This window comes from Pygocentrus nattereri, chromosome 20 (assembly GCF_015220715.1).
Source record: "Pygocentrus nattereri isolate fPygNat1 chromosome 20, fPygNat1.pri, whole genome shotgun sequence".
Classification (NCBI taxonomy): domain Eukaryota; kingdom Metazoa; phylum Chordata; class Actinopteri; order Characiformes; family Serrasalmidae; genus Pygocentrus; species Pygocentrus nattereri.
Genome location: NC_051230.1, coordinates 27,289,711 through 27,315,038, shown reverse-complemented (window position 1 = coordinate 27,315,038; position 25,328 = coordinate 27,289,711). Strand labels below are relative to the sequence as shown.

Genomic DNA, 25,328 nt, shown 5'->3' with positions numbered 1-25,328 from the left:
CAGTGTCTCAATGGGATTTAGGTCAGGACTTTGACTCAGCCCATCCAAAACCTTAAGTTTGTTTCTTTTCAGCCATTCAGAGATGGACTTGCTTCTGTGCTTTCGATCATTGCTGCGTAACCCAACTGCGCTTGAGCTTTAGGTCCCAAATTGACGAGCAGACATTCTCCTTCAGGATTTTCTGACAGACAGCAGAATTCATGGGTTCATGAGTTATAACAGTTCATCCAGGTTCGGCAGAAGCACAGTAGCCCCAGATCCTCACACTACCAGCACCATATTTTACTGCTGGTATGATGTTCCTATGGTGCAATGCAGTGCTAGCTTTATGTTAGATATAAAAGGACATATGTCTCCCAAAAAGTTCCTCCTTTGACTGATCAGTCCACACAATATTATTCCAGAGGTCTTGGACAACAGCATTCACTCTTAAGCCAATGGCTGTGCTCACTGGAGGAGTTTGAGGTGGAACAGTGAGTGCACAGCTCCCTCTACTGACCAAATTTCATAGTTTTAAGACCATGACCACTTTCCTCACAACTGTACTGAAAATATTAGAGCATTAAGACACAGATGAGACATTCACCACGTTATCTAATCACAGTCTAATGAGTGATCACTGTGGAGATCGTTGAAGCACTGCGAAGATCAGTGAAGGAGAGAGATCTGAGTTCACTCTTGATGATGAATCATTCATCTGCTCATTTTGTTGAACCTTTGTAATGAATGAGGATGTTCTGTCTGACTATATAAATCCTCAGGATAATACAGCCTGTTAGTTTAGGGTCATTCTGAGTGGTGTAGAATGGTTTATTACAGTGTCATTTAAAGGCTGTATTTAATTGAATTCAGTACAAAGACAAGATAATAAATGTTGAAATGGAGAGATTTCATTGGTTTTTTTTTTTTAAATATATGCCCATTTTTATTTGATGCCAATGCCACGTTCCAAAAAAGTTGGAAGTGGGGCAACAACAGGCTGGTAAAGTTGTGTAATGCTAAAAACACATGGCAGTGGTTAAAATAGCAAAGAACTTTTGCTTTTCATTGTCTATTCTATATAATAACATTATAGGATTCAGAAAACCTGGAGAAATATCTCTTTTGCTGCATTTTGCTGGCTGTGATCTTTGGGCCCTCAGGAGGCACTGCATTAAAAACAGACATGATTCTGTAATGGGAATCATTGCATGGGCCCAGAAACAAACAAAAAACAAACAAAAAAAAAAACTGCTGCCATCCAGATGACATCTTTTTCAGGGAAGACCCTGCGTATTTCAGCAAGACAATGTAAAACCACATGATGCATGTATTACAACAGCATTGCTCCATATTAAAAGAGTTCGCACTAAACTGGCCTGAAACAAAAAATACAAAAAACGAGCCCCCAAACTGTTGAGCAGCAGAAATTCTGTGTTAAGCAAGAATGGGACAAAATTTCACTTCTAAAACAGCAGCAATTGGTCTCCTCAGTTTCGAAATGCTTACAGGGTGTTGTTAAAAGTAGAGGTGATGAAACAAAGTGGTAAACATGGCCCCGGCCCAACATTTTTGGAAAGTGTTGTAGGCATCAAATTCAAAATGGGCATTTATTTTTCAAAAAACATTTGATATGTTGTCTTTGTACTGTCTTCCTATGCTTTGCATTATTTTCATATCATTGCATTCTAATTTTACATGTACCCCTCCAGTATGAATATGTTCAAAATCAGTTTATTTCTGAGGCTTTTGGGGGGCTTCCTCTTCCAGAGTGTTCAATTTGATACCAAAACGTCTCTACAGGGTTTCAATCTGGATTCTGACCAGCCAAAACAGCATAAACCATTAGGAGTCAAGGCTTTTTTTTTTATCAAGAGTGTACTACCAAGTGTTATGACCCCTGGTTGGAATACACTTGTTGTATGTCTTGTGTAAGGCATTCTATGTGTTTTCCTTGTTTTGTTCCTTTACATGCAGCTACATGATTGGCCAGATGGGGCACACTGATATATAAGAGGTCATGCCACCATCTTGGGAGATGTTCAGGGCTTGTTTTGTTTGTAATGTCCCTGAAGCCATCAACCTAACTTACACTATACTGCCAAAACTATTCACTCACCCATCCAAATCATTGAATTCAGGTGGTCCAATCACTTCCATGGCCACAGGTGTATAAACCAAGCCCCTAGGCCTGCAGACTGCTTCTACAGACATTAGTGAAAGAATGGGTTGCTCTCAGGAGCTCAGTGAATTCCAGCGTGGTACTGTGATAGGATGCCACCTATGCAATAAGTCCAGTTGTGAAATTTCCTCACTACTAAATATTCCATAGTCAACTGTCAGAGATATTATAACAAAGTGGAAGCAATTGGGAACGACAGCAACTCAGCCACAAAGTAGTCAGCCACGTAAAATGACAGGGTGGGATCAGCGGATGCTGAGATGCATAGTACACAGAGGTCACCAACTATCTGCAGAGTCAATCGCTACAGACCTATAAACTTAATGTGGCCTTCAGATCAGCTCAAGAACAGCGTAGAGAGCTTCATGGAATGAATTTCGTTGGCTGACCAGCTGCATCCAAGCCTTACATCACCAAGGACTATACAAAGCGTTGAATGCAGTGGTGTAAAGTGCGGCGACTGGACTCTAGAGCAGTGGAGACATGTTCTCTGGAGTGACGAATCACACTTCTCTGTCTGGCAACCAATGGACAAGTCCAGGTTTGGTGGTTGCCAGGAGAACGGTATTTGTCTGACTGTACCGTGTGTTAGAAATTCAGCTTTCAAGATTCAGAAGTCAGGAGGCCTTCAGGGTAGAATTGACATTATTGACACACAGGAAATGTGGGTACAGCTCAGTCGATCACAGCCAGTCTATCACAGCCAGTCTGATTAGGAATATTTTAGGAGGACCTTATATACACTGGAAATTGTGGGAGGAGGATAAAGGTGAGGAAAATGAGTTGTAGGGGGGGTAAGCGAGGGGGATGAGAGTGATGAAGAAGAGGGGGTTAAGCAGGGCTAAGCGAGGGGGATGAGGGTGATGAAGAGGGGGTTAAGCAGGGGGATGATGATTACCTTATCAAAAGGACAGAGGTGCCGACTCCCTGCAAGGATGGCGAACATCAACACTCCTTGATGGTTGCCACCCTGGAAGGTTATTGTGTGACCTTATGATCATCAATCAAAGGGCCATACCAACAATGCAGGGAGTTGACCATCTCAGATCAGCAGATAGGACAAACAATGGAGGGAGTTGACCACCCTCAGGTCAGAAGATAGAAGCTTAATTTCTCTCATGTGCCAAGTGTAAGTTTGGTGGAGGGGGATTATGGCGTGTGCTTGTTTTTCAGGAGTTGGGCTCGGCCCTTTAGTTCCAGTGAAAGGAACTCTTAATGCTTCAGCAGATCAAAAGATTTTGAACAATTTCATGCTCCAAACTTTCTGGGAACAGTTCGGCAATGGCCCGAACTTGCTATTCCAACATGACTGCATACCAGTGCACAAAGCAAGGTCCATAAAGACATGGATGAGTGAGTTTGAAAAGGTGATGATTTTTGAAGATTAGAGTGAAGGATTTGAGAACCTGGACTGTGCTCATGTGAACATCAGCTCAACATTTATGGTGAATGTTTGGGCATTTCTGTTTTCCAGGTAACTGAAGCAGCTGGAATAGTACACTGAGGGTGAGATACACCCACAAGATTAAATTAAGCTTTAGTGCTAATTTAGGTTTTATTTTAAATCCAGCTCTGTAGCAGCACTTATTGTTGAATACTGATTAACAAATCTTGACCTGCGATTAATTTTGATTGCTCTCTATGAAGCTTTGACCGTGCAAGTAAATATTTACAAATAATGTACATTACTATGTAGATGAATCATTAATGATTATCGTTACTTTTATAGTGAAATTCAGCATAGCGCTACAATAAAAACATCTCTCTCAGACAAAGAAGGAATCTACACTTTAGATTTACACTCATTTAACATTATTAGATAATATATACCAAATGTGTTGATGAAATATGTTAATTCAGTTAAATCTGAATTTATAATACAAAAATGACTGACTCAATATTATTGCAGGATTCTATTAGCCTGTTAGTTGCAGCAGGTCATATCTGGTGGATATTTAATGTTTTTGATCGTTTCCTTAACACACATTTGGTAACAATGGACACATGCATTTTAGAGATCCTGCTACCGAGAGCTTTCTCTTTGAGTAATGAGGAGAAAATACCTCATATCTCCCCCTTGTGGATAATCCTCAACCTTCAAAAATGTGCAAAACTTATTTACATTCTTACCTTCGTCTATATATAATCATATGCAAAATATAAACCACCAGTAATTGGTTGATTTTGTAAGTAAAATACATTAACACTTCCTTTACAGGGAACACACTTTAATGTAAAATATAAAATGCGCTAGGACCTTTGAACAGGGCATGTAGGCCATGTTTTTTTGCTCAATGTTAAATTCAGCAAATAATCAGTACTTGTTTATTAAAATGTGAAAAATTGTGTTAACTTCTTTTCATATCGAAAGATGTAGACAGTTATGTACACACAATCTGTACATACAATTATGTTTTACATTATATGTGAGTTGATTTGTAATGTCATATGCTTCAGGCAATAAAGAGAGCTGGGTGGAAAATTTGGTGAAGCGAGTTTAATTTTATCATCCGGTTCGCTTTATATATATAACTGAGTTTCATCGGCATAGCAGTGGTAATTTATACCGTATTTACTGATAATGGTGCCCAGTTGTAGCATATATATTGTGAATAATGTGCGTCCTAAAACAGAGCCTTGTGGAACACCATACTTTACTTTTGCAAGGACAGATGATTCACCGTTTACATTGACAAACTGATAGCGATCAGTGAGTTTACTTATTTTCATATGGAAAGATGGAATTTGACAAGGGTGCTCAACCTTTTGCACACAACTGTACACACAATTATGTACACACAATCTGTACATACAATTATGTTTTCCATTATATGTGAGTCGATTTGTAATGTCATATGCTTCAGGCAAAAAGGAGAGCTGAGTGGAAAATTTGGTGAAGCGAGTTTATGCTGGTGAGGTGTGCTTGTGATGATCAGTCACATTGTGTTTTGATTGGAGTCTGCAGTTACCACAGCATAAACCATGCAGGTGTGCCGAGAGCTCTGTATGGGCATTATTTGTCAGTTTCCTGCGAAAACAGTGCACCACTGAATCAGTAGTGAAGGAAAGGGATAGGACTGTAGAGTATGAGCACAGGGAACAGATCACAGACTAGTTAAAATTTCCATTTAGTCATAGTGTGAAACCAAATGAGAAAAACTAAAACAGTGGAAAGTATTTCATCATGCCAGAGTTCTGGACAGTCATGCTTTTTACAGTAACAACTATTCATGAATAAAAAAAAATGCCTGGTATAAATAGACAAATGGTTCAATGATGTCATTGGTTTCATTTCAAACAGAACACACTCCCCTTCCAAGAATGAATGACTACTTAATGCCTGTTCTGTCAACCACCTACTAGCCCATGCCCATTCAAATGTACACAATAAAATCATATTTGCCTGGGTTCGATTCCCCAGCTGGGCGACCAGGATCCTCTCTGAGTGGAGTTTGCATGTTCTCCCCGTGTCTGCGTGGGTTTCCTCTGGGTTCTCTGGTTTCCTCCCACAGTCCAAAGACATGCAGTCAGGCCAATTGGACGTGCTAAATTGCATGTGATTGTGTATGTCTGTCTGTCTGCCCTGCGATGGACTGGTGACCTGTCCAAGGTGTATCCTGCTTCTGCCCAATGACTGCTGGGATAAGCTTATTGACGTAGCTTTTTTAATTTTACAAAGTTAAGATAAGTTATAATACAAAATATACTACCAAGTAATACTACCAGGCTGAAAGTAATCTAAGAGTAGCCAGTTTGCATCGAAGCAAGCAAGCAAAGTTTGTTTATAGCGCTTTTTACAACAGGTGTTGTCACAAAGCATCTTTACAGAACAATCAGTATTACAGAAAGAAAAAGAAAAGAGAAAGTCTGGGTCCAAGCCCCCATGAGCAAGCCAGTGGCGATGGTGGCAAGGAAAATCTCCCTAAAGGCAAGAGGAAGAAACCTTGAGAGGAACCAAGACTCTGAAGGGGAACCCACCCTCCTTTGGTCGACACCGGATAGCACACATTGTTAGTATAAAGTAGCATAGAACAAAGTGGGAAAAACAGGTGGGGCAGTGGTTAATTTGATTAGTTTATGATTATGCAGTGGCAGCAGCATCTGAGGTGAGGACTGCACAGTGTTGTACAGCAAGAAGCTCAATGGTGGTCAAGCCGGTCCAGAAAGCTGGCAAGCAATGGGCGCCCGATCAATGCAGAAGAGGCAGAAGCATCAGACACAAAGGATGTGAAGCTATTCAACTCATCAAGGAAAAAAAGACAGAGTCAGTTCTGTAATGAGTGACTGATCGTAGATTACAGTATTAACAGACAGCAGAGACTCTGGCAGGTCTAGATCTCACAGGGAAGACTAATTACCAAAGGCTTGACTATACAAGTAAGTTTTTAGTCTAGACTTAAAAACTGAGCTGTGTCTGAGTCCCGAACACTAACAGGAAGATTGTTTCAAAGCTGGGGGGGGGGGGGGGGGGGGGGGGGGGGGGGCTTTGTATGAGAAAGCTAGGTACTAATAGTGAGCAGCACTACATTAACTGATAGCGATCAGTGAGGTAAGACCTGAACCAGGAAAGAGCTATTCCTGTTATCCCTACAATGTTTTCGAGTCTATCTAGTAAGATCACATGGTCTATTGTGTCAAATACTTCACTAAGATCAAGGAGGAATAATAAGCCTTAATATGTAAAAAGTCTGGGATTTTAAGCAGTTAAACATCTAAGGACAATCTGAGCAACTTCAACTAAACAACTGTGCATGTTGTGAGCTTGAATCCCAGAGATGCTACAGCCATCCATAAGTAGGAGCCCAAGAGGAGAAAATGTCTGGTGTGATTATGTGATGGAAAGACTTCTGGCTAGAAGGAAAACTGAGAAAATCTTTCAGCATTAATGATGTTCCACAGTTGTGCACATTACCCATGCCATGGGCACTAATAAACATATAACACCAGACCACTGATGGTAACAATCTGAAAAGCTCATCACACCACAACACACATTTTCACTGTGCATCACTCCATTGCAGATGGAGCAAATGGGCAGCATTTCTGCACATTGTTAACACATGACTTCCACAGTGTTTATTGATCATGGCGAGTATTCCCAAGCCCATGAGGTAATATCCATCTCAGAAGGAATCTTGTTTTTTAATGAAGTGCTGTTTGAGGAGAGAAAGTTCATGGGCACGCGCGTATTGTATATTTAAAACAAAACAATGATAAAGCAGTAAATATTGTGGCTAAGTACATGACAAAGAAGATTATAAATCACTGATATTTTTATTTACATTTGGCAAACTGTTTTGGAATTGGGTTTTCACAATGCAGTAAGAAATAAGTAATAAATACAGTGTAGTGCATTAAGAATCTGAATAATAAAAAAATAATTTTCCATATCAATCAAGTACAGTAGTGATACACACAAACACATATACACACACACACAAACACACACACACATATGTACTTCATACATGAAGACATTTAGATATATTCAGATAATGTGATGAAGAAGGTGAAGTTCTTTCATTGTTGTTGGAGGCTCAAAACGTTGAGCATGCAATTAATTTAAGATTCTACATTTAAAGATAAATTGATAAATATCAATTAACTGTGTATCGACTGTTTCTAATTGCACTGCTGATGAACTGATGCATGTGTTGACTCAGCAATAAGAAACACAAGAATTAACTAGTGTGTATATGTTTATCCTGTTAGTTATCTATTAATTGATCTATTGTGATACATTTTTCCTCCACTGTGGAGCCTTACTTTCCTTCAAATCCACAAGTCTCACTATACTCAGAGCTGTCTTTACATTTTCCCCATTAATGGCTCCTTACATCATACTCTATGCGCCTTGATTGCTACTTTAGGAGACCCCTCAGTAAAATCAATTATCTTTGATATTAATATATTAACAATACTCTTCATAATTAAGATCAGCCTATATGCACTTCACTGTTAATTACAGGAGAAACCTTGGTGACCCAAATCTGAATGTGCCTAAGACATATCAGACAGCCAAATATGGCATTAGAGAGATACCATGAGCAATAGCATCTTCATTACTGGGCATACTGGCAACCTACTTATTCAGAAACATGTATGGATATCACCCATATAAGCACCAATGGTATATGTACATATTGACAGTATCTGTTATACTATTATCTTATTCCTAAAATCTAAGGTGCCAAAATGATCCTTTTAAAGCAAAACCATGAAAACCCACTCTTGGATCACTCAACAAACTATCATCGGAGAAGATGTGCAGAGCTGCCGACGGGCTCTGAGCATTAATTAATGCTAACAAACAATGAACTAATATGTAAATAAGGAGTATGATATTACTTATAGCAATCTCTATATGGAAGTCTCAATTAATTTGCAACCCTTGATATTAAGTGTTGTCCATTTTTTTCCCTTTAGAAATCAAGCCTTACTGATTTCATGTGTCTGTCACCAACAGTAAGCCATTACAAGCCTTTACAGTTTTAGCTTCACGCATAGTCCTCGTCATGAAATGTAGTCACTTTGTACCTACAGTTTGAGGCACTTTTACAAGTGTAAGAAGTTGTTTTCCTTTCAACTGTTTGTTTCAAACACTTAAACTTAAACTTTCCTCGGTAGTGTCGCCAGCTGTCCCTTGGACTCTGTCATTGCCCTCCACCTCCTCCTCAATTGCATTCTCAATGTTGGACAAAACCGTATAACACTGCTTCTTGAAGTCTCTCCCCATGAACGCATAAAGAAGCGGGTTCAAACAGCTGTTGGCGTTGGCAAAAGTGAGGCCAAATACTCTTAGGATTTTGACAAAATTAGCGTCACTATAATGTATTTTCAAAAAGGAATAAAGATGAAAAGGCAACCAGCAGATGAGGAAAGCAGCTATCAGCAGCACCATGATCTTGAATGGCTTTGTGGACGTCGTCATCCGGTTGAACTTCAGCTTTCGCGTGATGATGACAGAACAGACGACAATGATCAGGAACGGGATCGCGAATCCAAAAATGAATCTGCATGACACTATGGCAATATGGCTTTGCTCATTGATGTCCGTTCTTTCACATCTTATTTTCTTTTTGTGCTGAATGTCTCGGAAAATGGCCGCAGGTGAGCTAAGCGCTGCTGAGACGATCCAGGTTAGCGCGACTATCACAGCCGCCTTTCTGATGGTGCGCTTGTTCCGAGCCCACACAGGAAACATAACAAGCACACAGCGGTCCACACTGATGATGACGAGGAGGAAGATGCTGCTGTACATGTTGAGAAGCTTGATGAAATACCGGGATTTGCACATGAAGCGCCCAAAGATCCACTCATCTGTAACCTTCTGGACCACACCAAAGGGCAAGGTAGAGCACATTATAAAGTCAGATATGGCCAGGCTCAGGTACCAGGTGGCGATGACGGACTTCTTCATCTTAAAACCTGCAATCCAGATCACCAAACCATTTCCAGCAATCCCCAGGATGAAGATGATCATATTTGCCACAGAATAGAAGACACACTTCACATCTGTGCATGATGAACTCATAGTCGAGTTTGTTTCTGTAAGGCAAACACAGACAGTTTTAGTGCTGACTTTTCTAGCATTCATTTCAGGTCAGTAAAGAAATTTTGGCCCCATGGCTCAGAAAGACTTGAGACCTTCCACAAGCCTAAAATAATTTAGTCTTAGCCAAAGATGTTCTGATATATATTTATTATATTATACAGTCAGATATAATTGCTATGATAATCTTGCCAATAAGGGGAAAACCTGAACAATCTAGTGGACTTTTATATTTTTAGTTATGTATTTTATAATGAAATGAAACAATCTATCTTCTAAGCAAATGGGATGTATATGATTTATTAAAAAAATAAAGAGAAAAGGATCAAAGGGAAAAAGTATAATGTTTGTTTACAGAAATGACCTATGGTACTACTAGGGCAGTATGACTGTAGTTTTTTGTATTCATACTGACAGCAGTATGTATATATACACCAATCAGGCATAACATTGTCCCTGTTTCTACGCTCATTGTCCATTTGATCAGTTCCGCTTACTATATAAGTGCACTTTGTAGTTCTACAGTTTCAGACTGTAGTCCATCTGTTTCTCTGATACTCTGTTACCCTGTTCTTCAGTGGTCAGGACCCCTATTGGCCCTCACAGAGCAGGTATTTTTTCAGTGGTCATTCTCAGCACTGCAGTGAAACTAACGTGGTGATGGTGTGTTAGTGTGTGTTGCGCTGGTCTGAGTGGATCAGAAACAACAAGGCTGTTGGAGTTTTTAAACACCTCAGTGTCGCTGCTGGACTGAGAATAGTCCACCAACCAAAAAATATCCAGCCAACAGTGCCCTGTGGGCAGCATTCTGTGACCACTGCTGAAGGACTAGAGGATGACCAACCCAAACTGTGCAGCAGCAGATGAGCTGTCGTCTCTGACTTTACATCTACGAGGTGGACTGACAAGGTAGGAGTGTCTAATAGAGTGGACAGTGAGTGGACACAGTGTTTAGAAACTCCATCAGTACTGCTGTGTCTAATCCAGCATACTGACACACCACCACCATGTGTTACTGCAGCGCTGAGAATGATCTATATCTATATATCTGTGTGTATATATATATATATATATATATATATATAATTTTTAAATTAGTCAAGGCTCAAATAGAGCTGTGAAAAATAATGGTATTGCAAGTAAACTTACTGTATCATCGCTGTCCATTGAAAAACATCTATCTATCTGTCATTTATATTATGTGAATATTTTATAATGACTGGACCAGCAGACATACTTCAAAATTCCTTACCACAAAATCTCTTTCCATTAACTTACATTGACAGCAAAGAATGTTTTTGCCATTATTGGATATTATTAATTAATATTGGTAGAAGGGTCCATTTCTCCATTTCCCAAAAAAAATTGGGATGCTGTGCGAAATGCAAATAAAAAGAAAATGCAACAATGTGCAAATCATTAAAACCCTACATTTCGTTGAAAACAGTACAAAGACAACAAATCAAACGTTGAAACTGAGGAATTGTATTGTTTTAGAAAAATATATTCTCCTTTTGAATTTGATGCCAACAACACATTCCAAAAAACACCCTATGGTTAATTGGCAACAGGTCAGGACATGATTGGGTATAAAAAGCATCTCAGAGAGGCTGAGAGTCTTTCAGAATTAAAGAGGAGGAGGACTCAAATGGTGCAACAGTTTTGCAGGCCTGCAGTCCAGACCCGTCAGCCCCTGATAACATTTAGCACGTTATGAAATGAAAAATATGACAGATGAGACACAACTGTTAAGCAGCTGAAATCCTGTAGCAAACAAGAAAGGGAAAACATTTCACTTTCAGAAGCAGACGGTCTCCTCATTTCCCAAACGCTTACTGGGTGGTGTTATGCTTACAGAGAGAAGGTGATGAAACACAGTGGTAAACATGACCGACCCCGTCCCAACTTTTTTGGAACGTGTTGTTGGCATCAAATTTAAAATAGACATATATTTTTCCAAAAAACAATAAATATGTGATATATTGTCTTTGTAGTAGTGTCTTTTGCAAATATGGCTTACATGATTTACATATCATTGCGTTCTAAATTTACTTACATTCTGCACAGCGTCCCAAGTTTTTTGGAAATGGGGTTGTACACTGAGATGTTCTATATAAGATGCCTTGCCAAAAAGGAGCAGTTTAAGAAGTTGTGAGATGAATGTGAACTTTCTGCATACATTTTAGAAATGCAAGCTCATCCAAATCATCATACATTGTACTATTATATTTTCATTCCTTCTGCTAATTAAACTGTTGACAGTTTATCTTTCTACAATTAAATCACAAAAAGTGAAATACTAATCCTTGGTATGAAAATTCAGGTAAAGCTGCTTTATGAGAATCTCAGCTCATTAGCTTCATATACCAAAGATGAAACACAAAACCTGGATGTGATTGTAGACTCTGAGGCTTAATCTCACACGTAAACACGGTCACTAAAATAGTGAGAAATATTGCTGAGCTCTGCCTTTTCTATCTCAGAGAGACACAGAGAAACATATTTAAGCATCATTTACAAGCAGAATCACTGTAATGCTCTTCTTACTGGATTTCCTGAGATAAAAGCACATCCCTTACAACTCATACAAAATGCAGCAGCGCAACAATAATAAAAAAAGAGAGATCATATCACTCCAGTTTAAAAGAACTGCATTGGCTGTCTGTATCATTCAGGATAGAATTTGAAGGTCTTCTATTAGCTTATAAGGCTCCAAATGGTGGTAAAGAACCTAGAACTTAGAACTTAGATCACAAAGTTTCTGTCTGTTTATGTTTCAACATGTGATCTTAGATCTGCAGATAGTAGCCTTCTGCAAAGACCTTCTGTAAAAATACAGAAAACTCAGTTATTCTGCCTCTAAACTGTGGAACTCAATTCAATTTTTTATTAATCAAGCTCAGTGCTCCTTTTTAAGAAGATTAAAAAGCATATCTCTTTAACTTTTAATGCCTCTTGGTATTTATTTTTTTATTTGATCTGTCATTGTCTTATATCATTTTAAATGAATACTCTTCTGTTAATGTTAAGTGTTATCACCTGTCTGTAAAGCACTTTCAGCTGCCACTGGCAATGCTTTATTTATATGAACAAACATTATTATTTAATTTCTGAGTCTTCAGTCTCGGGCTGAACGATCATATTATGTGACTGTTCTAAGGGAGCAGAAGCTACTGCCTGAAGTGCTCCAAAGACAAAGATAGAGTCTGCTGTCTCGCAACCACATGACGGAATTTAAAACACATTCTAAAATCTGAACAAAATATCTGAATTCAATTGAGGAGTTTGAGAAACAGCACATCTCACAAAACAGGCACAGCAGATAAAGCATGCAGTACTGCTGTCTGATTGCTGTATGGTCTCCGTAGCCTTTCTCTGGTTTGTATTAGGATAAAAACGGAATTACCTCTCATTGTTCCAGTGCTGCTGAGATGTCCAGTGCGTTTGCTGCTTAGGACAAACTATTTCTATGTGAGGAATTGCACAACACTCTGTTCCTCTGAATGCTAGGTTTAGTTCTCGGAATTCATGTACAAGATGTGACGCACCTATACCTGTTGCAGCATGTCTGCTGGCCAGTACAGCAGAAATAGTTCAGCAGTAGCAGGGGCAAAGCTAGAACTTTCAGAACAGGGTGGCCAGATAAGACCTAGAGATTTCATTGTGGTGGCATGCTATGAATTTTTAAAAAATAAAATATCACATTAAATTACTTATTATGCAGTATATACATTATGCAGTAAAGTGTAATTAGTAGAAAGCTAGCCAGAGAACATTTTATAAAATAGCTGATAACATGCACATGTATTCAACTGTAAAAAGAAATTAGTTAGCACAATAAATGATTATTGCTGACTCAACTTACCATCAAATAACCTCCTTCTTAATGTGGCTTACATTGCAGCACTGCTAAAAAGACCAAGTGCACATACACTCACCTGTTTGCTAAGCAAATTCGCCAACCACAGCAAGATATGATAAATGTTAAATGCAGTCTCTTCTTACCCTTATAGGTAGCTAACTCAAAGAGTTTTATCACAACATAGAAATTGGTTCTTGGTTGACTTTTTAGTTCCTGAATGATGGTAAAATCTGTAAAATTACAACCATTTAGTTTCTTAAAAGTGCTGCCTTTTAATAATAAATAATAAAATAAATGCAACAATGTCTGGAAATGAACAATGGCCATGCTAAACTACAATAAATGCACATTTACATGCATGTAACATTTTATTGAAAAAACAGGCAATGAGGTTTACAGAACTTTAACAGAAACATGTTAAAGCGTGTTTTACCTGCAGCAGGTAAAAATAGATAAGATGCCTTTATTGTCATTGCACAGTGTACAACAAAATTGAGCAGCAGTCCAACTGCATTTTCTACATGCAAAACAATTAAACATAAGGCTAAAATATATAAAGTGCAGATTTAAGGGGGAAAAAAAGTATTTAAAAATGTAAATATAAAGAAAAAGGACTATAAAACTATATATTCTAAACAGACAATAGACAATAGACAAGTGAGGTAGCAGTTAGTTATTGCATATTCTTTGGATAGCTTATAGAGTCATATGATATTGCACATCTTAAGAATTATTGCACAGAAAGAATATAGATTATAGACTGCACAGTCAAGAACAAGAGGTGGAGTGGAACACTGGAACAGTGTACAGTGTCCTATGAAGTCAGTGCCAGTAATTAGTTGTGTTCAGTCAGTTCTACTGAGCACAGTGTTCTATAGAAAGTCCTTATTTATTTAGAAAGTCCTTATTTTATTTAGAAAGTCACAATTATATGAAATGAAGAGTAGTGCAAAGTGATGATTTACTTTAGCTCTTTATCACTTGATTTTTTTGAGCACTTCAGAAGAACTTGTCATAACTGATGGAAAAATTGGTAGATTTCCAGTCATTGAATTTCTTAGAAATGCTGCCTTTTACTGCAAGTCAAAAAGTTTACTAGTTCAAGTACTAGGTTACAGTATTTTACCATTGCAATAACAGCAATAGCCATTAAAGTAAATACTAAAATAACTGAAGTTAAAGAAATGCATTTAATATTATTAGATGCTTTAAAAATAGATTTATTCAATTTTGCTGAAATTTCACAGTGAAAATGCTTTTTACTTCTTTTATTTGTTTGTTTGTTTTCTGTGTGTTTGTTACCCACATCTGATGTCAATATTTAGCACTGAGGTCCACAAGTCCCACACTGAATGAGTAGTGAAAACAAGACAATGAATAACTTTTTACTCATTAGTCAAAAATAGTTAATAACAAATTGGAGAACTTCATATAAAAACATCTATGCCATATTTATGCTTGCTTACAAATATGATTCTGTTTACTAGGGCATTAATAGTTGCTTACTACTAGTTCAGTAATCATTAAGATCTTAACATATAGTGCTCCTGAGCACATAAAAATTAAAATTTAATTAAAAATATTTTTGTTGTTTATCATTTTGACATTATAAATCAGTCCTTGAAAACACAAACAAGCAAGCAAACTACATTACATACATTACTGCACCACTCAGTATCAGTCTGACAGGAAAAAGAAAGTATTTTAAACCAGTCTAGTCAATTTCTCAAGAAGTTGACACTGGAAGCATTTAAAAGCAGCCCTGACACAACTTCCCTAAATATGATGATGTTCAAAACCTTTGATAAGTTTTAGAATGCCATAATCTCCGGTTGAGTAGTTCATTACAGTTAATGTTAGTGAGTCACAGTCTGAGTTAACCCCTTAACTTCCCAGCCTTCTTACATACTAAGGCTTCTTACGCAGTAATTACAAGGACTTCTTCTAAACTTAGAGGTCATACGTGTATGTTGTACCACAAAAGAGGATCTGTACTAATTATTAGTTAAAAGACATGGACAATACAAGTATTGAAAACATCACATATTTTGTGTTTGCCATTGAAGCTCTGCATACTTCAAATCCCTACTGTCTGTTAAATGTATTTTCACTATGGCAGTTGTTTTCAGCCTGTCTGTGCATTTTTGGGGCTTTCTAGGCTTTGTGTTAGTGGGTGGGTGGGGGGTTGCTCCCCTTCTTTAGTTTTGGAGGAGACAGCAACCCAATACCCCACTGTTGTTGGCACCTATGTGCTTTTCTTAAGCAGGTAGTGGTACAGGACATGGTTTACCTGACTTAATTTTGTGTTTTTATTGGGTTGTAAATTACAGTTTAATTTCTGTTGGAAATGATGCTATCATATGAATAATATAATAATAATATAATAATACAACCCTATTTCCAAAAAAGTTGGGACACTGTGCAGAATATGAATAAAAATAGAATGCAATGATGGGCAAAGCATGGAGGTCAAATTCTAAAGCAAAATACTACAAAGACAAGAGATCAAATGTTGAAACAGAGAAATTTCAACATCACAGAGACTTCTTAATATCATCAATTATATCATGAGCACAATTTAATGCAGCACTAATTGGTCAACCCAGTAGTTGCTCTTTAACTACATATAATCATGGGCTTCCTCGAGGAGAGGTTTGAAAATGGTTAAACAAAAACTAACCCTAACATAGAATCACTATTTATTACACAGACACATACATATACAGTTGTCCCTTGTATACAGAGATTTCTCCAGATTCTCTGAATCCTTTATGATCCTGATATTATGTACTCTAGATAATGAAGAGAAATGATTCTTTGCTATTTTATATTTAGAATCTGGATTTGTTCAATGACAGGAGAATGCCACCTACTGGAGTGTATAGTACCAATAACAAAGAGGTTGGTTTATAGGGTTTGGGCAATTTAGTTCCAGTGAAGGGTAATATTAATGCTGCAGCATATAACATTTTAGAAAAGTAAATGCTAGGAAAGTTTGTGGCAACTTTCTTTACGAATGCTTTTTTGACCGAATGGGCAAAAACTCCCACAAACACACTCCAAATCTAGTGGAAAGTCTTTCCAGAAGAGGGGGGCTATGATAGTCATTATAGTTTTGGAGTGGCATCTCCAACAAGCTTGTATAGGTGGGATGGTCAAAACATCCATCCATCCATCCATTTTCTAAGCCGCTTCTCCATCAGGGTCGCGGGTACTGGGTACTGGAGCCTATCCCAGCAGTCTTCGGGCGGAAGGCAGGATACACCCTGGACAGGTCGCCAGTCCATCGCACAGGTCAAAACATATTTGGTCAAAATTTTGTGTGCATGTTCTGATTTATCTGCAATCCGCTGCAGTCAGTAAATGCACTCACTTCCAAAAGTTTACTTCAATCCACCCCAATGTTCAGCTTGTATTAAAGAAGTTATGGTTCCAGAATGGCTAATGAAATTATACGGTGGCATCGTTATTTCAAAATGTTTAACTTCACTGAAAAAAAGTGAAACACCCATGTCATTTATTTGAAGTGCATTTGTATGTTGGTCTAATTGATTTCTGGTTAAAACCCGTTTTGTTCGGTTTGCCCAAAAGCAAACACCACTCTTCAGAAAACAACGTAAAATAAATAATTTTGCTAAAATAATATTTTCACTTCAAGCCAGACATTTGTCACGTGACCACATGACGTCACATCGGCTCAGTTCTCGTCGAGTTTGGCGGGCGCCATTACTTTGCTTTCAAAGTGAAGCTCGTCAGTTTTGGACGGCTGTTTTAAACAAGGTAAGAATTCACAAAGAATTTCATAAAGCCAGCATGTGTCATGACAGGCAGTTAAGTGTTACTTTACAAACTGCCTCTACATTTTGCTAGCGGGTTAGCTAGCTAACGCTAATGCTAGCTAGCTAGCTATACCAGGGTATTTTCAAAAACGTAAGTTAGTGTGCATCTAGCTAGCTAAAGAAAATGAAAAAAAGGTCAAGTGTGTTTTTAAACCTTGTGTTGTGTGTTTATATATGTGACTGCGCTTTTTGACTCAGTTTAACAGAATATTTTGGGGTGATGCCTGTGATTAGCGGTTTGGGGGGGGGTTCGTGGAGGCCGTTCGTCAGTGACGGTCCACATGGTCTTTGCAAGAAAAATGGTGGTGTCGTTTATTTAGTGTGTTTTATATAACGTTAGGTCTAATATAAAATCATGATTTCTGGTTCAAGCCTGATTTGTTCAGTTTGTCCAAAAATATATAAAATCAATATTTTTAGGTTTTAATGCCACGTGACCTCGTCCAGGTTTGCTGTCTGCCATTTTGTCGCTCGGAAAGAGAAGCTCACCTCTTGCAGGCAACTCTTTTAAACAGGGTTTGAACGTCTATTTTTAGGAGAATGCTTATTTTTCCTACTTAGTTTAGAAATACTTAGTTTACTTCTTGATTAAGAACCAGTGGGAGACACGGAACTCCACAGTACATTCAGGCAATAGCAAGCATATGCTAATATGCAAAATGTTTAGGACCTGAGGCCATGTATATGAGCATAATCCATGGGCTAACATCATGATTGTGTAATGAGGGGAGAGGAGCCTATCCCAGCTTCCGAGAGAGAGACCGATCCAACTTTCTGATAAATGTTTTCTCTTTCATCAGGTTGCTCAGAAGGAGGAAGCTGAAACAGAGCTAAAGAGGTGTGCAATGGCAGTATTTGTCATCAGGGAGGATGAGGATCCTCTCCAGCCAGCACATGATATTTGGATTGGAATTGAAGGTGTTGAAGTCCTTAATGAGTTGCCGTCAGTTGCACATGCATGTGCCATGTTGTTTGGTCTTATCTATGCTGTAAACTTGAGCCATCCAGGTGAGCTTAAATACACTTTTGATGCACTGCAGAAGATCTTCATGGAGATAGAACCAAAGAAAATGACACGCAAAGTGTGCAGTCTTAGTGCCAAGCTTTAAATATTGGATTTATCAAAGAAAGACATTTGGATACCGAATGTTTTGTTTGTTGCTTGTATTTAGATACATTTTAGGATAATGGAACAGGTCATTGTTTACATAATTCTTTGTAGTAGAAGTATTGTGGCACTGAAAATGTGAATATGCTAAATTCACAAATCAGCAAAAGTGCTAACCTTTGTTCATAGATTGCACTCCTAGCACTTGACCTGGTTTAACTTGGTTCAGTTTTATTATTTGCCTTCACTTTGTAATGTACCATTCATACGTTCTGGTCAGTTCACCAATGGAGAGCCAAGTTAACAGCTCTTCACTGTTTTAGAACTGTTTTTTTAGTTCTTAATAGAATAAATCTCAAGTTTGCAAGGAGAAATGTACAGAACAGTTTCACACGTTGCACTGGTTGGTGTATATGCTTAAGGTTATAGAAATATTGCAAAAACTTAAAAGAAGAAACATTGAAAAGGCTGTAATTCATTTTCTTTAGTGTATTTTGTTTCTGTGTTTTTTTTATTTAGTAGGTTGTGTTGGTGGTGAGCTTTACTAGCTTAAAAATGCATTTTTTTTATCATAGTGATATTTTACTTATTTGATTATTTTTTTATTATTATTATGATTTTTTAGTGTTTTTATCTTTTTATCTTTTGGTATCTACAGAAAAGTTGGTAAATGTTAAGACATAATAAAGAATAATATTATGGTCTTTTGGGGAAAATATTCTTGTCTTTTATTTGTTGTGAGTAAACCAAACCAAACATTGTTTTAAATTGATGAAAAGTGAAACATCTATCCATATCAAATGTAGCTTTTGTTTGTGAATATGTTGCCCTACATTTCGTAAGTTTTGTGATTAAAGAAAATACATTGATTAAGCAAGAAATTGTAGTTTGTACTGACTCAGGAAATTAACTTGAGAAAAATTAATAAAATTGCATGTAACAAAATGAGAGTAATTTAATTAGTTTACTTAAAAGTAAAAACTATACTTGAATGTAATAGTAAATATAATTTTTCCTAAATTAAAAAAAAAAGTTGAAACAAAGTTAATAAATGAGTATGTGGTCTTTATAATAAGTAGTCTTTTTACTTTGATTGCAAGTATTTTTTTTCAGCTAAAAAAATTAAATATAGGATTTTGACTGAATCATAAATATAATTGGAGAAAAATTAATAAATTTAAATGTAACACATTAGAGTAATTTTTTATGGTTATAGTAAAGTTGGTCCAAAGTATCATTTTTTTCAGTGTTGTTACATGATCTGGGCCTGTCAGCGCTTCTATTACACACTTCTAAAGCTCAACAAGTTTGCACTGAAGTCCCTGTAGGCCCTACGTACAACTTCTAAGGGTTAGTCAAAACAGCCTTTAGACAAAAATCAAACCATCACATTCCAAAGGCAGTAAACAAGTCCTTACAGGCAGAATGATGCTATCAATCAAATGAACTTAATTTCTACATTTCTATTATCAAGGTCATGCAACACTTCTGAAGAAACAGGTGACTGATGAAAGCATCTCATTGCAACTGATTGTTTATGTATATAACAGGTAAAATGGAAAGGTTTACATGCACAAACACCTCTTAAATGCCTCTGTTTGAGTTAAGAGTTCATACTTCATAATAGCTGCTTTTTCCCTTTTCATTAAAGGCTTTAATGTTGTTCTACCCATTCATGTTGGTTTAATTACGATGAAATGCCCCAGAGGTTTCTGCTATTAACGGAGTAGGATACATACTTTCAGAACTGTCTAAGTGTTCTGAATAAAAGGTAACAGTTAAAAAAAATAGTTAAATGGTGTACATGGACAAAAGGTTTATAGAGTATGCACCTTTATATTATCTACAATGCATGTGAATTAGTAAATAAACTTTAAATGTATAGTAAATGTGAAGAAGTGTGTTTTCTGTAGAAGATGTGTAACTTTTCACATATGGCTGTTTGTTAAAGGACATCGTTCCTCAATCCTATTAGAAAATTCAGTGCCTATTGATATTGCATGTAAGCATATGCAGCTTATTTAGCATGCATTTCTCTATAAAACAGTTTTAACATGAATAACAGCGTATCGGCTATTTGTGTTCTCTGTTATTTCAGGAACATGACTGACTTGGTGAAATTCGACATTCTACAGTTCTGCAGAAAGAAAATCAAAAGATCAGGAAGGCAGAATGAAGAGATGGGGATGTGTGTTGTGTATTCTTCATTAAGACCACAAGCTTCTCTGTGATTTAGTCTTGCAGCTTTGAGTAATTAATCATGATACTGTCTCTTTTATTCATGGTTCTGATGAACTTTTCATACACTGACCCTCAGAAGTTTGGGGGCGTCTGTTACTACATCTCATTGCAACTGATCGTTTATGTATATAACAGGTAAAATGAAAAAAAAATGAATTAATACTCTACAGCATTAAAACTACACCATTTCAGCAGGACTACTGCACTGTTTCTGTGGTAGCCGCCCTCACATTATAAACTCCCTTAAGGAATTTAAAGACATGGGGTGATGTGTTGGACAACAATGATAAAAATAATTTATATCAACTGGAAAATAGACATTTAATATTTTTGATTGTGTAAATAAAGGGAATAATTATTTTTCCATTTCATTACCAAGTAGTTACCACAACAACTAACTTATTATTCATTAAAAGCTAGAACATTATTATGTCATTTTGGGTTGGTCCAACTTAGCAGAGAGTTACCATTTTATTTCTAGTTTGTTACTTTATAATTACTAACTTATTACTCAGTATTAAACATGATATTAACATGAATTAGTACATTTGTGACTAATTTTACCATTTTATTACCAAGTTTTTAAACTATAATGACAAACTTATTACATAGTAGTAACTAGAACATAGCTTTTTTTATGTTAGTAGAACTTGTTACCCTTACATTACAATATCATTACCCACTTAATACTGTCCTTAAAACTGCTAATGTTTAGGTTAATAAAGTAGTCATGGCAGCTAAGAGGGATTTTTTTAAATGAATGTTTAAAAATATAATTGTCTTTACTTATGGTCACAGATATTTGTACTGTAACACTGTTCTACCTTTTTTAACACTATGTTAAGTAGCTCCAACATTGAAACACTGGCTCATTTATAAAAAAAAAAAACCCAAAAAAACAAATACATGTGTACACAAACGCCTGGTGGTCAGTGTACTTGTAGGTTACTAACCTTTCCCACTGAGTCAGCATGTGAAAGCAGAAAACTCATTTCATTTTAAAATGTAGGCTTTATTATACAGCACAAGCCACGATATTCTTACTGCTTTGTTTGGTATGATATTAAAACCTCCACCTCCATATTTTGGTGAATGAGGCCTGAATGTTTTGGATTCAGCACTGGGTTCACCTTCTTAATATATGAAGAGATCTGATCTCTTCATACCGAGGCTCTAGTGAGCCTATTTGATACTAAATAGCACTCCTTGTGGACTAAATAGTCATGTATTTGTGTAATATTGTCATAAACACATTGTCATATATATATATATGGTCTGATTTACCTGGAAGAGGCCTCTTGCCTTAGCCAGAGAACAATGTTGGTTTGACATTTACAACAATGGGTCTTGGCTCACTTTTTTTTTGTGGCAAACTTCATGAGAGAATTGAGAGAACAATTAAAAAAGCACATTTCTGAACACCATCTTCCATACATAATATTCTGAAAAGATCCCGAGAATCCAGAGAAATCACAGTCTGTCTAAGGCAAGACTGGAAACCACTGTCTAATATGTTTTATATGCAATAATGATCATGGTAAAATAATCATGATCATTTTTCTTTGGGGATTATTTTGACTTGCCGCTCATGCGTCTCTCCACTATTAATAAGTTAAAATAAATCGATTTTAACACACATTTTAAGCCAAAACGTTATGATAAAACTATCATAAAACAGTGTTTCGCACATAAGGCAGCATCTATGTAACATGTACATTTCATGTAATAACTTTGTGATGGAGCTTTTAGAATGAATGAAGAATGAGAGAATGAAGAGTTTCACACCACTCCAAATTACACAGAAAGAGTTCCCCTTCAAAGCTTGGAGATGGTTTGGACAGTTTGCCACTTACTATTGTGTAAAAGCATGTAAAAATAATAATCACAGAGGCAAAAGGATGTTTTGTTAGACGGATAAGAAATTCTTATATATCCAACTAAGCTGATGCTTATCTGGGGTAATGTGGTAATGAAAAAAGGAGCTGTGTTTAGCTGCAGTGGTTTTGATGCATTGAGGTTTGTGGCTGGAAAATGTTCAAGCTATGATGTGAAAGTATAGATATGCGTACACACTAACACATGCAGCGTTTGCATATTATCTTGCACTACAACTATATGCTACTATGTATATTCATAGGCATTTTCCCATATTATTTACATATTTGATTTAAATATATATTAACACTAAAGTGATTCTCATTACTGTTGAAAACTGTTTGTACTGTAAACAATACTTTCTCCTGTGAAATATCCTTCTGTGTCTATTGTAGTAGTTCTGTTACAATCAGAACACATTTCACATTCTAAAGTTACATATATAAGTCACACACACATATATATATATATATATATATATATATATATATTGATATTTAATCAATGAACGCATATGCTTGTGCAGATTTAGATAGCTTAGATGTCATACATCAATCTAGGATTAAAATGGCTTATTCTTATCCTTGATTATTCATTTTATATTTTATTTTAGATTGATTTTATATCCCACTTTTTAGGAACCAGGGATTCTGATGATACAGTTTCTGTGAATATATCTGACAGCTTTTTGAAGTGTCAATTCAAAATTGCAACATTTAGCCAGAAGACTTTCTAATCCACTGTCACGAAATGAAACTGGGACTGTTCTTTTCAGACTGTGGGCCATGCAGGGCATCACAAGCACTGACAAGTGTAGTTAACTTTTCCATGATTTTCCAGTCTTTTGCAACACCCAGAAGATGACCAGTACATGCCTCGGCATGATTTCATATTTCAGTTTTACTCACAGTTAGAGCAAACTGTAGATATCATTCTTTATCAGTGAAGTGCATCATACCCAAATAGTTGTCATTGCAGGAGCAGCTGTTGGCTAACTCCAGTCTGGAGATTGGAGAGCAAAAGGAACCAAGGGCTAAGCCCAGGTCCAAATCCACCCCCACACCGAGCCCTCCCTGTGCACTGGTACAGGGTTTGGTGGTGTCACCTCGCCATAAGTCAGCCACCACAGGAAGTAAACAACCAGCTGTGTTAACTGCGTTATTTTTTTTAAAGCATTAAATATTTCAAATTAATCTCAACAATTAATGCGTTAATTTTGACAGCACTACTGTAACGATGAGGAGCGTTAATGAGGTGGACGCATATGTGGAGATATCAAATCAAGATTTGGGGTCAGAACAGTCCAGCGTCAAGGAGTCAACATGGAGAGATCAGGGTACAGACATAATAAACAGAAACACAGAACTACACATCAAACAATTCAAACAATACACTTCAAACAAAGACCAGCAAGGGACTAGGGAAAACACAGGGCTCAAATACAGCAGGGATAACGATGGTTAACGTGAAACAGGTGGAAAACAGGTGGTTACAATCAGGGGTGGAGTCAAGAAACAAGGGGGCAGGACAAGGAAGAATCAAAACAAAGAAAGCACATGGACAAGTAAACAAAAGCACATGGAAGACTGAAACCAAAACAAAAGCACATGGATGACTGGGAGGGGCCAATCGTGACAACTACTTTATATCAGTTTTCCCGTCAATGCTGTGCTCTTTATTATGATTTCACTGTGATGTATTACTGTAAAAGGCTTGTTGACTCCAAAAAGTCCCTGAAAACATCTGGGTACCACAACAGTACAAAATCATTGTAACATAGTGTACTAATATTAAGTAGTTTAATAATAATGTCAATAAACAATTATTCTGCCATACAGTTTAGTTCATTAACAGAACACTATGACTGCATAGCAACACAATGAATCTTTGTTTTTTGAATAATTTGGTGAATTCATACCGAATTTGCCACTTCTCTGTCAGGGTCGTGGGGGGGTGCTGGAGCCTATCCCAGCAGTCTTCGGGCGAAAGGCAGGATACACCCTGGACAGGTCACCAGTCCATCGCAGGGCAGACAGACACTCACACACTCACACCTAGGGGTAATTTAGCACGTCCAATTGGCCTGACTGCATGTCTTTGGACTATGGGAGGAAACCGGAGAACCCAGAGGAAACCCACGCAGACACGGGGAGAACATGCAAACTCCACACAGAGAGGACCCTGGTCGCCCGGCCGGGGAATTGAACCCAGGCCCTCCTCGCTGTGAGTCAACACCGCTACCCACCACGCCACCATGCCGCCCATGTGTGTGTGTGTGTGTGTGTGTGTGTGTGTGTGTGTGTGTGTGTGTGTGTATATATATATATATATATATATATATATATATATATATATATATATATATATATATATATAAGGCTTGGCCTTGTCTCGATCTTGGGGTGAGGTCAGTCTTTTCTTGGTCTCAGTCCTGTCTTAGTTTCAGTCTTGTCTCAATCTCTGAGTGAGGTCAGTCTTGTCTTGATCTTGGCCTTGTCTTGGTCTCGATCTTGTCTAGGTCTTGGCCTTGTCTGAATCTGAAAGTCAGTAACTTTTTACGCGTTAAAGCAAAGTAAGTTAAAGCAAAAAAGACAATTACTGTAAATATTAAATATATCCACTTTAAAGAATTTAGTCAAATTATAAATTATTTCTCCTTTCTGAGAGTTGGGACCAGGAAGCAGACTTAT

The 25,328-nt window shown here is 37.2% G+C and overlaps 1 protein-coding gene across 1 annotated transcript; it reads right to left on the bottom strand.

The window, feature by feature from the left end:
• Positions 1–8,582: 8,582 nt before the first annotated feature.
• Positions 8,583–13,201, bottom strand: LOC108411917 (chemokine-like receptor 1). Its single transcript, XM_017683718.1, has 2 exons — positions 13,120–13,201; positions 8,583–9,709 (listed from the first exon to the last, which is right to left on the bottom strand). Exons 1-2 carry the CDS (start codon positions 13,124–13,126, stop codon positions 8,757–8,759), a joined length of 960 nt encoding a protein of 319 aa, XP_017539207.1. The 5' UTR covers positions 13,127–13,201; the 3' UTR covers positions 8,583–8,756.
• Between the last annotated feature and the right edge of the window lie 12,127 nt (positions 13,202–25,328).